Source organism: Crassostrea angulata, chromosome 4, assembly GCF_025612915.1.
Source record: "Crassostrea angulata isolate pt1a10 chromosome 4, ASM2561291v2, whole genome shotgun sequence".
In the NCBI taxonomy this organism is placed as follows: Eukaryota; Metazoa; Mollusca; class Bivalvia; order Ostreida; family Ostreidae; genus Magallana; species Magallana angulata.
This window is the reverse complement of record NC_069114.1, coordinates 28926044-28943781: the sequence shown is the minus strand read 5'-3', so window position 1 is coordinate 28943781 and position 17738 is coordinate 28926044. Positions and strand designations below refer to the sequence as shown.

Below are 17738 nucleotides of genomic sequence, written 5' to 3'. Positions count from 1 at the left end.
CGGGCCTGCAACATGTCAGCCACCATGAAGCAACGGGTCCAGAAAAAGAAAGATGTGAAAACGGGAAAACTGACTGCACAAGACAACAGAGGGTAATTTTTTTTATTTTTATACAGTATCTAACTGCAATGTAAAATTTCCAGTTGCACCCCGGAGACCAGATCTTTACAGTTATAAATACTACGATGCAAGTGATCATGATAAGATGATGGGGAGTCTGCAGATCAAGTGTTGACACAGTTGCATGCACACTGGATGACGTTTTTAGGATTTTGATCTTCGGGCGCCTAAACCCCTTACCCACATTTCAGCAACTCAATCTGCAATGCTGCTCAAAATCATGTTCCTAGTATTGACTGGATATAAAATTAAAAGTTCAGCCTTAGAATACTGCAAATCTTGTCAGAGATGCTTTGTCTTACTTTTTTTTACTCCCCTATGGAGCATAGGCCATGGACATTTCTTTTCAACTTCTCTGTCAGAAAAGCATTTACCATGAAAACATTCAAAGATGTCTTTGACTGAAAATGCAAACCAATTTGTAGAGATTGTCCCCAGCCAATGCAACTTTTTAATGGTTACTTTTGACAAGGATTAACCATTTGATTGACTGTTACCTTTTTAGTATAAAAATAATGATCATAATAAAATTTATTGATAGATTTTATCATATCAGATTGTTGCAAATGGATCAGTGTTTAGTACATATAAATTCAAATTTTAACATTTGATTAGCAATAAAGAATTATTTATATTAAAGCACTCCCCGTAAAAATAGAATATAAATTGTATGTATGATATTCATTAGTCGTTTCATATATTATTTATATATAATTCAAATATATGATTTTAAGGGAAGACACCCATCTTGAATCTCCATGGACACCAAAGGGCTACACTGCTTTCAAGATCCTCCTGTCTGCTCGTCTGTGTGCAGCGGTGTGGAACATTGTTGGAGATTGTGATGAAACTTACAACTACTGGGAGCCGGTCAGTTCAAATTATTTAACTTCTAATGCCACTAAAATGAAGGCTGCTTCACTAGTTGTATTCCTGTACATGTTTTACAAGAACATTATTCATCTACCGGTAGTTGCTGCGTCCCCTCAAAGAAACCTATAAAAATTTTGTGTCCATGCAGGGAAAATATTTCAAAATAATGTTGACTTTGGTCTTATGTTTCTCTGAAATAACCATGTGGTAGATTTTGAGACTTCTTACATTGTGTTTGTACTAGTCACTTGTACACTTTTGTGTATTATTGAATTATTAATAATACAGAAAAATTCTAACATTAAATTTTTCACTGCATGATATCAAGCCTTCTCTTTCTAAGGGAATATTCTTTAATAATTCTTAATGAATTATTTATTTTATTTATCATTGGTTTTTTTTGTTTTTTTTTGAAGTTTTTTACTTTTAAACTTAAACCACCAGTTTTAATCTCAAATTTTAACCTATATTTTTGATTTTCCACATCTACTAGTAAGTACTACAATTGTTTTTTCTCTTTGATTTTAGATGCACTACCTGATGTTTGGTAAAGGATTCCAGACATGGGAGTATTCCCCTACATATGCAATCCGCTCCTATGCTTATCTCTGGATCCATGCCTTACCAATCTCCCTTTACAAAATATTATTCAGCACAAACAAGGTAGATAACTCTCTGTTAGGATATCAATTCATAGACTGTTTTAAAAGAGATCAATGCATATCTATACACACTCTAGTCCTTGAATAAACCTTCATACTTGTGGAATAAATCTTGATAATCACTGGATACATCATAAAATCTGTGACCAATAGCTTGTAACATCATGATTCTGCTTGTGAGTGACTGTATAATGTGCATTTTTGCACTGTACAAATGTATTTGACTTAGTAGATATGTCAGAATCATTGTTTTGACACTGATCTTGGTTTCATCTTTCAGATCATGCTGTTCTATATTCTACGCTGTGTTTTAGCATTTGCCTGTGCTTTGTGTGAAATTTATTTCTACAAGTAAGTAGTTAAACCATGCATTTTCTGGTAAGACCCTTGATACCTGAATCAGATAATACATGTATTACTGGTTTAAAGGTATATAGTAAATAGCTTTATTTGTTTGTTTTATAAAGGGGTGTATGTAAGCAGTTTGGAGCTAACACAGGAAGGATAACTCTGGCGGTCTTGTTGCTCAGTGCTGGGATGTTTATTTCTTCCACGGCGTATCTGCCCAGCAGTTTCTGTATGTACATGACCCTGCTATCAATGGGAGCCTGGTTTCTTGGCCATCTACAGGTAAAACATTGTGTTCCATTAAAACTTCCTTAGGTGTAGGGGAGTAGCAATTTATCAATGTACTGTATTGTGTTCCGGGGGTAGTTGATATGATACATTGATACATAATGATACATAATCAATATTTTCAGTGCTAATTGAAATTCTAATCATTATGTGCATGCTTTGGAGTAAGTATTGAGTACATGTATTTTAAATGAACAGCAATCGGGAATGCTAATTGTTTTAAGGAAAAAGGCTAAATTAGAGTCTTAGTTTTACTTACGGTAAACCTTTTGTCTCAGCAGGACAATTTATAATAGATATTTTTAAAAAAAGTAAATTCTAAAGATTTTTTTCTCTCCATGAATTATATGCAAAATAATTATTGAAAAAGCTGACAGTGAAACAACTTGATCTATTGTGATAAACATGTTTTGATATCAGCCTATGATATATTTTCTGAAAAAATCATGACACATTTCATGGTACTCTGCCAGTGTAAGAACTTGAATTATCATGATGAAAGCTAGGATATATTAAACTTATCATGGTACAATTTTCCTCTTATGATACATGTTCCTGATTAGATATAGACTTGATATGTACTGCTACCACCCACAGCTGCCTTACCAAATGTGACATTTCAATACTGATTAAGATCAAGAATAGTTAGCTTTCTAAGCAGTTAATTTACTGTCATTGGGTGTTCAATACTAGCTGGTACATGTAATATGTGATATGTCTTTTGATATGTTTATTAGTAATGACAAGATGAGTTTAAGTATGTATCACATGATTCTTCCTTGAGGATACATGGTGCATTTAATGATAGTATTTCTTGGTACCATATTTATGTTTACAATAAAGGCAGTACTTTCCCTGCTCAAAGATACAATGTATTTGCAATAGGGTTTTTAATGAGAATAGTTTTGAAACTGGTCAGATTCCGGGTCAAACTATGCATCGTTAGTCATGCTTCTATAATAGAAGTCTGACCTTGGGTATCATCTGTATTTTAATTGCTTAAATTCACTTTTGATCCAAAAATTAATATTCAATTGGTTGACATTCTTAGTTTTTTAGAAAAGCTACAATAAGCCCTTCACTATATAGTCGTTGATCAAGGACCACATTCTGCTTGTTCTTTGAAAATACTTGACCATGCAACCTTAATGGAATTTTGTACATACAGTTAAACTTCGTTATCTCGAACCAGATGGGACTGTTTAAAAGCTTCAAGATTTCAGAATATTCGAGATATTGAGGTTAAAATACTTTTAAAAAAGAAGTGGCTGGGACTTACAAATCACCTTAACATATCCACTGTGATCGAAATAGCAGTGTTTGAGATATCAAAGTGCAATTGTATTTAATTTATTGACCTGTTTCATAGAGCCAAAACATTTTGGCAACCCTGTAAAAATTGATTCTAATCAATATTGTTAAAGCTGCTTGGTCCGATTTTTTTGTAAATACAGTATCAAAATTTTTTCCATACAAATCATTTATCTTAGAAAGTTATGGACTTTCTCCTTTTTACACCAGCAGAATCAGTCTCCTTTCAAAGTTAGAAATATTCAAAATCAGTAAAAATAATTTCTCTTTGGGCAAAAAAAAACACAAAAAAATGCATCATGGGAATGTTTAGAAAAGGAAACCGCTTGGTTTCGTCCCCCGAATGATTGGGGTTATTCAACCCGCATGCTATGCATCGATTGTAAAGAAAGCAGACTTTGGAAATATTAGCGAACAAAACGTACACATGTTTATTTGTAATTTGTCTGATCATCTCGATCTTTATTTAAAGCGATGTCAAAGTCGTAATACAACCATACCCGTCTCGTTGTCAGGGGTGAAATTTAACATGAGGCGAAATAACGCGGTACCTTTTAATGTCATTTGTTTTGTTAGCAAATTTTGTACGTATTTTTCTTCATTGAAATTTGGCATAAGTATTGGGTAAAACTACTGCAATGTCTATTATTATACATATACTAAGCATAGCCATCGTTTAAAAGCATGCATAAAATTTGATATAAAACCGGACCAAGCAGCTTTAAAATCTTCTCTCTACTCCATGACATCTAGCAGGCAAACTGAGTTCATGGTTAAAATGAGCAAAGGTTCCTCTGTTTGTCATAAAGTGAAAATGCATATAAATTCTTTGAAAAAATTCTTCTGATCTGGACAGCAGAGGCTTGATGAAGCGTTTTTGCATGATATTTTGCAGTGTTCACTCATTTAATGGAATGGAAGGGAAATTTGGCTCAGCTGTGCTGCCAGTTGATTCGACAGGATTCAAATCTGTGTTTCAGAGAAGCACTAAGCAGATTTCAAAAGTGTAGTAATTTGTCAGCTTTCTGTTTCTCAAGTTGAAGGAATGTCCTGACATTTTTTAAAATATCTGTGATCGGATGTTGTTAGACTAGGGTATTTTCTTGCTCTACAGTTTACACAGAATTCGATTGGTTTTTCAGCTCTTATATCACACTGTGTGCCCATATTCTTCGTAGTTCTGTCATCAATATATTCATACTGAGTCGCAGCGTCCACAGTGTTCTTTGAATTCTACAAAACAGTTTAAGGTATTCAATGTATAATGAAGGGATATTGAACAATTTTGAATCATTTTAAACTAGTTAAATATGTATTGCGAGGTAACAATGAAAGTGAAATAAACCAAATTCACATGACTGACAACATATAAAAAGCAGGTCATTTTGCACTTCAAAATTTTTTAATGAGTTATCTCCCCCTTGACAAAAAAAGAAAATTTTAATTTTGTCAAAATATCTGCGGTAAGTGATTCATTTTCTTTCATAGATTAATAAAGAGAAAGTTTATGCATGTATTAACCAAGAGAGTTCTACGAATTTTAAGTTACTTTTTACAATATCTTAATAAAACATATGTTTTGCATAGACTTTAATGCAAATTCAAGGTGTAATTAGTTGGATCATAATCAAAACTTTGAAAATTCCTTTGGTGGAGTATTTTTATTTGATAACACTGTCAAAATGATATCATGATTAAGAATATCGGACCATTCATTTATTAGGTACAAAATGTGGTCGTTATACATCGAATACCCTAAGGAGGCTTGGTGTCAACAATGTAACCATCAGATCTTCATAAAACTTTAAGATATGATTTGTTTAGCTATATAAAGATATTATTTAGTAAAGAAAATATCCATATAATTTACTTTTTTAAATTTGGTTATTTTTTTTTTTACAATTTCAAGTAGAGCTCTTCTTATAAAGGAGACGTATACAGTCTAAAAATGGCCACGACTATTGAACCCTCTTAAGTGAAAATGTCATTGCTCTTTATATACAAAACAGATATTGGCATAAACACTTAATATCTACCCGAGTAACCTTTGCCTTTTTTGGTTTTCCCTTAGGAATTGTTTCTTCTTTCCTTTTCTGTTCAGATCTCCAAGCTTCTTCTTCTTTCCTTTTCTGTTCAGATCTCCAAGCTTCTTCTTCTTTCCTTTTCTGTTCAGATCTCCAAGCTTTGTAAGAACAGCCTGCCTCATCTTCCGGTACAAGTTTGTCATCTTCAGCATTGGCAAGAATATTCTTAAGTAGCTGTGAATGACAAAATGACAATAAAATAATTAAGGCTTTTATTTAATACAGAGATTCCATGTTTATGAATTCAATTTTATCTTCTATAGTGTTTATGATATTACTCACTTCTGATTTTTCCTTCTTTTTTATTCTTTTTTCACTTGCTTCCCTTCTCTTGGGAGTTTTGCTGTCTTTGAAAATAGTAGGAACTGCCCCCTTTTTCAGTTTTTTTCTTGGTTTGAAATTCATAAGGCGTGCCTAAAAGAGAAATTTCATGCTAGTTATTTAGGATTTTAAATTGATTAAAATATTTCTATGCTAGTATCTTCTTTATATAAATCTTTTTGAATATCTTGAATGCATAAATCTTAAGGTACCTCACTACATCAAGACTTATAATGCATTTTAAGAAACAACACCACAAGAGATGGTGATTGAAATGTTTTGTTAAATATTGCTTGTATCAGTTTAGTTGATTGTATTTCATTATTGCTCAATAGTTTAATTAAGTCGTGGGATTGTGAACAGCAAATTATAAGTTCGAATCATCCTGGGGCTTTTGTTCAAATTTGAATTTTAGAAAATCATAATTTTTCATACAAAATTGCACATTTTTGACTTATTTGACTTGTATACATCTTTTGCATCATGCTGTCTATCATAATCAAGTAAATTTCTGCTGATTTCAGGAACTATATCAGGGTGTAGTAAACCATTTACGTACCTTGATTTGAAAAATTTAAAGTAAATTCTTACCTCAACATCATCTTCAAAACAATCCTCTTCAAAGTGTTTTTCACAGACAATTTTATGATATGCAAAAACAAAAGTCTTTATGTTTAGTTTCTTATTCCCCAAGTTATGAATCCATCTTTTGCACAATTCATAGTCATGCTTAGGGTCAGGAATAGAAAATGTATTGAATCCCTGTCCCCTTCTGACAGTGCAAAATTTTGCTTGGCATTCAGGCATGATTTTTCCTGTAGTAAGTTTTAACAATTTGTAGAGTTGACCCAGGCACTAGCAGCAGTACATGTGTCTAATGTACGTCAGAGCACACTTGCACTCAGATGCATGCTGGGAAATGATGGGGGATAATTGATGAAATCTTTCAAGAGAAATACAGTTTATTGCAAAAAGAATTCAGTGAATTAATCATTACAGTAAATGAAATTTTTTTGTTGTAGAATGCTAAAGGGGACTAAATTTTTGGGATTATATACAGAAATCTAATCTTTATTGTGATCAATGAAGATGTATTTTCACAACATTGAATGGAACTGTTTTCCTTCCAATATGCTAAATTAATCAATAATTGGAATTTCTGCTGTATGTATACAAAATGCTGCTGTGATATGGTTGTGTCAAATAAGTGTTTTCTTTGCTGCCTGCAGACAAAGAGAACATGTGTACACATGGCTTATCACAGCTTTATCAGATCAAGAGGCCCCTGACATACTTTTAACGAGTGGCAGGCGGTAGAGCGTTAATAGTGTAAACAAGCGCCCTCTACTGAGCTAAATGTAAATCAAGGAAAAGGAATAAAGATGGGAAATGACGCTATGATTTATAAGTGTGATATACATAATTTGTAATTTTCAATGTCTTGTTTCAGTTAAATGATTGATTTGAATATGCGATTATGTTAAGTACATCAACACCTTACTAATTCTTGTAATTAGATTAAAGAACTTTTATCTACAGTGGAAAAAGTAATGATTTTTGTGAGAGCTCATGTAAATTTCTAAATATGATTAACAGAACTCATGCAAAGGATATAAAAGCTTTCTTAGCCCAATATATGGTATCGCTTCTCGGCCTTTTGGCTAAGATCAAAGTGTAGTATCTGTTCTTATCAGCTTAATATCTGATACGTTCCCTACATGGGAACTACGATATTAAACTGATTTTTGGTCAGAGGTGAGATGTCAGGGGCTTGCTCCGCTCTCGCCACGGGTTGGCCTGGTATTGCAGTACCTCCAGGATCGGCCCACTCCCCTCGGGGAGAAAAATCAAATAATGAAAGATTTCCACACCCTTCACCTATCCCCTCTCTCCAACTTTTATCTACCCTCTCTCCCCACCCTATAACTTTATAATTCCTCAACCCTTCATTAATTTTTTTTTCTCTGAATTGAATCATTCTTTTTAGTTAGGAATGCTCTTAGGAAACTTTTGGGACTTCACAGTACTTGGGTATATCATCATATGGTTGATGAAAAATGAAAATTTAGAATACATTTGTCTGCTTCTCGTTTGATATAGCCATGTGCCTTTTTTTTTATTGTTGATATTTTTATGTAAACCAAAGGTTGATAAATTTTGATTTGTTTTAGGTGGCCATTTTGTCAACTGCAGCAAGTGCTATATTGGGATGGCCTTTTGCAGGAATTATAGGGTAAAGTTCAACCACATTTACCTTTCATTTTAATTTGTCAGATTTTTTCCCCTTAATCCTTTTATCTAGTTTTTGTATTTACATGTATCTTAATTTCATTTTGAGTGAATATCTTTATTTTTAAACAGAGTACCCATAGCCCTGGACCTACTGCTGAGGAGAAGACACTATGGTTTTTTCATGAAGTGGTGTTTGGTGGCACTGGTCCTCTTCTTGGTAATTCAAAGTGATATCTCACTTCTTATCTGCTCAAGGTGGTAAGGGACCTCTTGAGAGATATCAATTGGAATGAAAGTATATAATTCAAAATCTAAACATTGTTTTGAATTTTAAATTTTACAGTATTTAACCTTTTATATTTACATTATCCAGTGTCTTTGTCTGTGATAACACTACGTATCGATTTTGTACTATATAACTCATAATACAAATGACACCAAATCGAGGCGCCAGCGGGGTTTGTTTTATTATATTTAATCGTACGATGGCCTAAAATTATATAAATATAAGTAATATGGAATCATTCTTTGAATATTAGGAGGTGATAATTTCGGTCAGGGCGTGATCAAATCTATCATAAAGCCCTTCGGGCTTTATTGGATTTGATCACGCCCTAACCAAAATTATCACCTCATAATACTCAAAGAATGATTCCTTATTCCTTATATAAATCTTACATTGATTAAGATTTAAAAATGTAAAACCTCCAGTAGGTTTCAAACTCATAACTTGCTGTTCTGGGCTGCGTTTTACAAAAGATCTTACACCAGAGTCGTAAATATTTTCAGTCTCATGTAATGATATTTAAAGAACAAAACTACAGAATCACATCAAAATGGCGAAAAGAAAAATAGGGTTATTTTAGATTTATTGTTTACATGTATTTCCAAAGAAAGGTTACAATATTGAGGTGTTTATGTGAACATGGCAATTAGAATGTCAGCTTTGTTTTGTTAACATCCTTATTTTCTCAGAAGAAATAACACTAGCATTTTCACTCATGAATTTATTCAGCTAAGTTAATTGTGCTATCAAAGCTAACTGAACATGTAACATTCTCAGCATAAAACATACAAAGTACAATTGAATTGATATAAGTAAATGTAAAATCTCTTATCTTATGGCAGATTAATTTATTAATTAATTACTTGTACAGTAAAAAACGCCTATAACAAAGGGCCAGTGATGGGCAATTTGCTCTGTTATAAGTCTACCGGTAATCGTTATAACCATAAAGTTTACAACATGTAAATAAAGTCATGGGGATTGAAAATCATGTTGCTCTAAGCGACAATTCATTATGAGGGCATTTGCTATAACCATGTTTTACTGTATAGCAATTTAATGAATTTTCCTCTGATTGCATACAGGTTCCCAGCATACAGGTGGACTTCCATTACTATGGGAAACTGCTGATTGCTCCGCTGAACATCGTCATGTATAATGTGTTAACAGAGCACGGGCCTGACCTCTATGGTGGGTTATTCTACACTAGGGCGAGCTTACTGATCTCTATGATGGGTTATTTTACACTAGAGCAAACTTACTGATCTCTATCGTGGGTTATTCTACACTAGGGCAAACTTACTGATCTCTATGTTGGGTAATTTTACACTAGAGCAAGCTTACTGATCTCTATGGTGGGTTATTCTACACTAGGGCAAGCTTACTGATCTCTATGGTGGGTTATTCTACACTAGGGCAAGCTTACTGATCTCTATGGTGGGGTTTTTTTTTTACACTAGGGCAAGCTTACTGATCTCTATGGTGGGTTATTCTATGCTAGGGCAAGCTTACTGATCTCTATGGTGGGATACTCTACACTAGGGCAAGCTTACTAATCTCAATGGTGGGTTATTCTACGCTAGGGCAAGCTTTCTGATCTCTATGGTGGGCTATTCTACACTAGGGCAAGCTTACTGATCTCTATGGTGGGGTTCTTTTTTACACTAGGGCAAGCTTACTGATCTTTATGGTGGGTTATTCTACGCTAGAGCAAGCTAACTGATATCTATGGTGGGTTATTATACACTAGGGCAATCTTACTGATCTCTATGGTGGGTTATTCTACACTAGGGCAAGCTTACTGATCTCTATGGTGGGTTATTCTACACTAGGGCAAGCTTACTGATCTCTATGGTGGGTAATTCTACACTAGAGCAAGCTTACTGATCTCTGTGGTGGGTTATTCTACACTAGGGCAAGCTTACTGATCTCTATGGTGGGTTATTCTACACTAGGGCAAGCTTACTGATCTCTATGGTGGGGGTTTTTTGTACACTAGGGCAAGCTTACTGATCTCTATGGTGGGTTATTATACACTAGGGCAAGCTTACTGATCTCTATGGCTGGTTATTCTACGCTAGGGCAAACTTTCTGATCTCTATGGTGGGTAATTTTACACTAGAGCAAGCTTACTGATCTCTATGGTGGGTTTTTTTTTACACTAGGGCAAGCTTACTGATCTCTATGGCTGGTTATTCTACGCTAGGGCAAACTTTCTGATCTCTATGGTGGGTAATTTTACACTAGAGCAAGCTTACTGATCTCTATGGTGGGTTTTTTTTTACACTAGGGCAAGCTTACTGATCTCTGTGGTGGGTCATTCTATACTAGGGCAAGCTTACTGATCTCTATGGTGGGATATTCTTCACTAGGGCAAGCTTACTAATCTCTATGGTGGGTTATTGTACTCTAGGGAAAGCTTACTGATCTCTATGGTGGGTTATTTTACACTAGGGCAAGCTTACTGATCTCTATGGTGGGTTATTATACACTAGGGCAAGCTTACTGATCTCTATCGTGGGTTATTCTGCGCTAGGGCAAGCTTTCTGATCTCTATGGTGGGTTATTATACACTAGAGCAAGCTTACTGATCTCTATGGTTGGTTATTCTACGCTAGGGCAAGCTTTCTGATCTCTATGGTGGGTTATTATACACTAGAGCAAGCTTACTGATCTCTATGGTGGGTTATTCTACGCTAGGGCGAGCTTACTGATCTCATTGGTGGGTTATTCTACTCTAGGGAAAGCTTACTTATCTCTATGGTGGGTTTTTCTACACTAGGGCAGGCTTACTGATCTCTATGGTGGTTTTTTTTTACACTAGGGCAAGCTTACTGATCTCTATGGTGGGTTATTATACACTAGGGCAAACTTACTGATCTCTATGGTGGGATATTCTACACTAGGGCAAGCTTACTAATCTCAATGGTGGGTTATTCTACGCTAGGGCAAGCTTACTGATCTCTATGGTGGGTTATTCTACGCTAGGGCAAGCTTACTGATCTCTATGGTGGTTTTTTCTTACACTAGGGCAAGCTTACTGATCTCTATGGTGGTTTTTTTTTACACTAGGGCAAGCTTACTGATCTCTATGGTGGGTTATTCTATGCTAGGGCAAGCTTACTGATCTCTATGGTGGGTTATTCTACACTAGGGCAAGCTTACTGATCTCTATGGTGGGTTATTCTATGCTAGGGCAAGCTTTCTGATCTCTATGGTGGGTTATTCTACTCTAGGGAAAGCTTACTGATCTCTATGGTGGGTTATTTTTTACACTAGGGCAAGCTTACTGATATCTATGGTGGGTAATTTTACACTAGAGCAAGCTTACTGATCTCTATGGTGGGTTATTCTACACTAGGGCAAGCTTACTGATCTCTATGGTGGGTTTTTTTTACACTAGTGCAAGCTTACTGATCTCTATGGTGGATTATTCTATACTAGGGCAAGCTTACTGATCTCTATTGTGGGTTTTTTTTTACACTAGAGCAAGCTTACTGATCTCTATGGTGGATTATTCTATACTAGGGCAAGCTTACTGATCTCTATGGTGGGATATTCTACACTAGGGCAAGCTTACTAATCTCTATGGTGGGTTATTGTACTTTAGGGAAAGCTTACTGATCTCTATGGTGGGTTATTCTACACTAAAGCAAACTTACTGATCTCTATGGTGGTTTTTTTTTTACACTAGGGCAAGCTTACTGATCTCTATGGTGGGTTATTCTACACTAGGGCAAGCTTACTGATCTCTATGATGGGTTATTTTACACTAGAGCAAACTTACTGATCTCTTTGGTGGGTTATTCTACACTAGGGCAAGCTTACTGATCTCTATGGTGGGTTGTTCTACTCTAGGGAAAACTTACTGATCTCTATGGTGGGTTATTCTACACTAGGGCAAACTTACTGATCTCTATGGTGGGTAATTCTACACTAGAGCAAGCTTACTGATTTCTATGGTGGTTTTTTTTTACACTAGAGCAAGCTTACTGATCTCTATGGTGGGTTTTTTTTACACTAGGGCAAGCTTACTGATCTCTATGGTGGGTAATTCTACACTAGAGCAAGCTTACTGATCTCTATGGTGGGTTTTTTTTTTACACTAGGGCAAGCTTACTGATCTCTATGGTGGGTTATTCTACACTAGGGCAAGCTTACTGAACATGAAATTGTATCAATTGTAATTTCTCAGGCCTTTTGAGCAAAGAAAAACATCTTGAATGTATTAAATGAACATGAATTTTCTATAACATGTTCACAAAGCATGATTCCTGATCAAGATCCCATGTTTGAAAAATATTAAAACCTTTTACATGTATATCTAAATTGTTGGAATATTGTTGGCAATAATCATAAGATATCCACCTTAATTTGATTTTAGTTACCAGGGTATTTTAGTTATATACATGTACTTACCTTGTCATTGTTATTTCTCAGGTGTGGAACCATTTTCTTTCTACTTTCTGAATGGATTTTTGAACTTTAATGTGATGTTCATTTTGGCTTTGCTCAGCTTACCCCTAGTTGTAAGTAAGTTAACATCTCGAAAAATGATCATACCAGGAATATTTGGTTCATATAAATTGTATACATAGAACCATTTTAACAAGAGCTTGGACTTAGGTAGTTGTGTCAAACAGCAATGTGACGTAGGCCTGTGTATTTCATTGCTTGCCAATCCATCATGGTTCTTTGAAATCAACAAGATTTGTCTGCCTTTTGAGCTAAGAATAGCAATTGGTGTATATTTCACTTGAAATCAGCGTCATTTTTAACTTGTTTGTCGCAAGAAATATATAGTTACGTCCTACTGAAAGTCCAAGGTCTTGTTAAAATGGTTCTATTTCCATGTCTCTGGTTTGTTCTGTGAACTAAATCATCTGTTTTATTTTCAGTACCTAGTCAAATTTCTATTGAAACTGGAAGATAGAGGTAAAATTATACATACATGACATTTGTAGGGTTGAGTGCCCATATCTGAATCGTAAGATCTGAATCATAAGATAAGATACACTTTCACTTTGGTATGCATTTATTTTAAATAGAGCTCCTCAATTAAATTGCTTACATACAATTGAAATAATCTGTTGATAAGGCAAATACTGATATTTTAATACAATGGTTACAAAAATTGCTATTCAATTTAAAAAATTCAAAGAATAATGAAGAGAATTAAAGGAAATACAATATTAGTAAGCTACAAGATACAAACATGTTATATAGAATGGTATGCTTGTACAATGGTAGAGTATCTATAAATCTATTTTGTAGACAAACCAACATGGCTGCTGATGCTGCCTATGTATCTTTGGATGCTCATTTTCTTCACTAGGCCACATAAGGTAACCAACTCTCTCTCTCTCTCTCTCTCTCTCTCTCACTCTCTCTCTCTCTCTCTCTCTCTCTCTCTCTCTCTCTCTCTCAAAAATCATATGAAATGATGATATACAACAATGCATTCTTTCTTCAAGTCTTTCGAGACTCAAAAAATAAATGGCTTGTGCATGTTTACCACTGGACTAGGTGTATACTTTTTGTTAAACTTTTGTGTTCTCTGCAGGAGGAGAGATTTTTGTTCCCAATCTACCCACTGTTGGCCTTGTTTGGGGCTGTGAGCATTGATTATTTACAGGTATGTGCAAACAAAATAATTTTGATTAGAATGATCTGTTCAGAGTTTGTATTATACGATTAGTTCTGCTGAACAATATATACATGTATGAATGTTGTTTGGTTTCAGAAGCTGTGTTGTTTGTTGATGCCTGGACAGAGGGGCCAACACTACACAACCAACACCAACTGGATCCCCGTCTGTCTGTGTGTCCTGTTCAGTGCCCTCTCATTCTCTCGTATTATTGCCCTGTATCAGGGTAAGCAACTCTGTGTGTGTCTAACATAAGGTTCATGCACTCTCCTCCTCTAACATTGCTCTGTTTAAGGGTAAATAACTCTGTAAGTCATTTATATAGTGCCATCTTCTTCTATAGTATTATTGCCCTTTAACAAAGAAAGCAATTCTGCGCATGCAATATATAATAAAGTGCCCTCTCTTCCTCTCATATTGCTCTGCATCAGGGTTAGTAACTCTGTGTGTGTGCGATGTGTAATATGCCCTATCCTTCTACGTATATGCATATTTGTAGAAGATAAAAAATCTAACTTTTAGACATATCTATTTATCATAGGATACCATGCACCATTAGATATCTATGTAGAACTCAACAGAATTTCCTCCGATCCAAAAGTTCATACTTTACCACCTGACAAGTCAGTAAATGTTTGTGTTGGAAAAGAGTGGTATCGTTTCCCTAGCAACTTCTTCCTCCCTGGAAACAAGTAAGTAATGGTGTTATTCCTTTTACCTGATACCTGTATCTGTGATTGTTTGTACCCAAAGTACTGATGCCTACTTAGTAGAGTAAAATTAATATTGTTTGTCTGACATCTTTAATTTCATGGCTGAGCTATGTTGATAATTTTATTATTTTCATGCATTTTCAGCATTAAACACAACACATTAACAGTATGATCGAGTCAGTAAAGGAATTTCATATACTGAAAGACTTTCTTCAAAGTAAAATTTTCTATACTTGTAGCTTTGTCTTTAATTCTCATAAATTTTATTTTTAAGCTGGAATCTACAGTTTCTAAGGTCAGAGTTTAGAGGCCAACTTCCAAAGCCATACAGTTCAGGGGAGGATGCAACAAAAATAATTCCAACAGACATGAATGACCTCAATAGAGAAGAAATGTCTAGATATGTAAGTGTATATATTGCATGTGTACAATATGGATATATCAATTTATTGAATGAGTGCACTGAAGTTTTGTCAGTTTATTGAATGAGTTCACTACAACTATGTCAGTTTATTGAATGGTGTCACTACAGCTAGGTCAGTTTATTGCTTGTAAGGCAGCGTAGATATGTTATTGTATGGTTTGTAAAACAAGAGTAATCCTTAGATACATTAACCATTAGCAATCATAGCATTTCATAGCATACAGGTAGAAAGTGATGATAATGATAAAGAACTGAGCAAGATCAAGTTATGAAAAAATTAGAGGGATTGAAAAACATGTATGAAGTAGCATCAACAATACACAGCTGTACTAAATAAAAACGTACTACGCAACTTGGAATTTATCAGGATTAGAAGTAGAGCATCTAATTGTGAATTTATGAATTTATTCATAAGAGGTTTTTTTTAATACAAAATGTAATACATGTACATTTTTACCAAACAATTTTACTTAACAGGTAAACATTAGCAGGTGTCATTATCTGATAGACCTGGACACACAGACAGACACAAAATATGAACCGAACTACTCCGCTAATTCTGAGGAGTGGACTGTCCTTCACTCAGTGCCCTTCCTAGATGCCAGCAGGTAACGAGATTCTTAATTAATTCATAATGTGGAGAGGGGAGGGATGTTCAATCAAATGGGAGGGGTCAAAGTCATGTGATCATAGCAATGACATTGCCCAATATTTGATAAGCACTGGAAACAACAGTATCCTGGTGCTCTCAAAGTCTTTCCAATAAGGAAATACGCATGTACCATATTACATATATGTACAAGTTATCATTTAAGGAACGTTCTTTAAGTATTTCAAGGGGAAGGCGTGACTCAATCCTTTAAAGCCTGAAGTGCTTTCTGATAGATTTTATCATGCCCTGGCAGTAATGATCCCCTCATGACATTCAAATAATGATTCCTTGTCACTTATATAATTTCCAGCAATTGTATGATATGATTAAATATATATTTTACTTTTATTTTGTATAATTATGCTGCTTGCGCTTGGTCCCACAGTATGTCACTTGCATCATTGATGATTTTATTGAACTATAATTTACAAGTTTGATTCACAGTGTCATCAAAGACAGACACTGGAAAATGTAAATAAATCAGGATAAGCTTGCTCAAAGGAAGTGGGGGGGGGGGGGGGGGAGGGGGGGGGGGGGGGGTAATCAAATTGAAAAGTCTAAGTCATGGGAACTCCCCAATAAAATTGTTCAGAAATTGAATTAAGAGCTCTTTTAATGAAAAACAACAATTTCCTGTATTAATTCTCACAGTCTCTCCATGTAGGAAATATGCGTGTGATAATCTATACACTTTGCTTGAAGAATCTCATTTTAAAGTTGTAAAATTTGGATTTTTGTTTTCTTTTTCAGGTCTCATCGACTTTTAAGGGCATTCTACATTCCTTTCATCTCATCAAGATACTGCACCTATGTGAATTACAATTTACTAAAAACTAGAAGGACTAAGAAGAATTCTGCGCATAGAAATGCTTAATTATATTGTAGGCAATAAACCAATTGTAGATTTGGAGGAAAATGTGATTTTGTGTTTTAATTAATATACTGGTTAGAGCCAAAATATAAAAGTTACATTGATAAACTCGTGATTACCATTTAGGCATCTTCACTTAAAAAGAGCATTTGGTCAAATCTGCTCCTGCAGAGTGGGCCAAAAAAACCTTGAATAGGGAAGATGCCCAATAGGGTTCATTATGGAGTTCATCAAGGCCATGTTTTAATTCTCCTGATTCTCCTGATGTACCAATTATGAAGTACTGGTACATTTATAACCTAACATTTCATTGATAAAATCACAAGTACTCTGTAGGAATCAGACAAAAATTTGTTTAAGTGATCAAATAAACAATATAATTGTGTTTTCATTATGAGATATGACCTAGTTATAACAACACATTTATTTGTAATTTCTGCATTTAGTGTTTTCAATTATGTCCTTAATGATGGTATAAGTACCACTAGATGCTAGACAATTGTCGGTCACAGAGTAGGTTATGGTTCCTCCTCCATCTCGGGGATTTCCACTGCTTCCATGGAGATTCAGTTCCCTGTCCTGCTGAAGATCTTGACAGAGACACACACATGCAACTATTTCATTTCCTCTATAACTATTGGACTTCCATGTGAAAGGCTCTTTTTTTTTTTAAATCATTTACCAGTAATATTTCCTCTAGCTGTTGAATCTCCATAGGATAGGCTCTCTTTAAATCAGTGAGGAAGTTGGGGCTATATGGATCATGGATATTGGCCTGGATAGCTCAGTGGTAGAACTCCTGACTAGAGTTTCAGGGGTCCCAGGATCGATTCTTGGTCCAGCCATATGTTTTCATTATTTCTACCATCCCGTTACATTTGGTGCCATGACTAACCCCTGGAACTG

At 34.9% G+C, this 17738-nt stretch overlaps 2 protein-coding genes and 1 non-coding gene across 3 annotated transcripts; 2 read left to right on the top strand and 1 right to left on the bottom strand.

Annotated features, from left to right (window-relative positions):
* The first annotated feature begins 3 nt into the window (after positions 1–3).
* Positions 4–16877, top strand: LOC128182602 (alpha-1,2-mannosyltransferase ALG9-like). Its single transcript, XM_052851325.1, has 17 exons — positions 4–92; positions 855–990; positions 1522–1656; positions 1936–2006; positions 2123–2285; positions 8179–8240; positions 8369–8456; positions 9611–9716; positions 12966–13054; positions 13424–13460; positions 13800–13870; positions 14089–14160; positions 14269–14398; positions 14714–14864; positions 15160–15289; positions 15787–15917; positions 16712–16877. The coding sequence occupies exons 1-17, from the start codon at positions 13–15 to the stop codon at positions 16833–16835; spliced, it is 1776 nt and encodes a 591-aa protein (XP_052707285.1). The 5' UTR covers positions 4–12; the 3' UTR covers positions 16836–16877.
* On the bottom strand, positions 4617–7502 carry LOC128182607 (golgin subfamily A member 6-like protein 26). Its single transcript, XM_052851331.1, has 4 exons — positions 6599–7502; positions 5969–6100; positions 5639–5860; positions 4617–4835 (listed from the first exon to the last, which is right to left on the bottom strand). Exons 1-4 carry the CDS (start codon positions 6812–6814, stop codon positions 4635–4637), a joined length of 771 nt encoding a protein of 256 aa, XP_052707291.1. The 5' UTR covers positions 6815–7502; the 3' UTR covers positions 4617–4634.
* Positions 7649–7841, top strand: LOC128182610 (U2 spliceosomal RNA). Its single transcript, XR_008243438.1, has one exon. It is a non-coding gene; the product is annotated as a U2 spliceosomal RNA (small nuclear RNA).
* Positions 16878–17738: the final 861 nt, after the last annotated feature.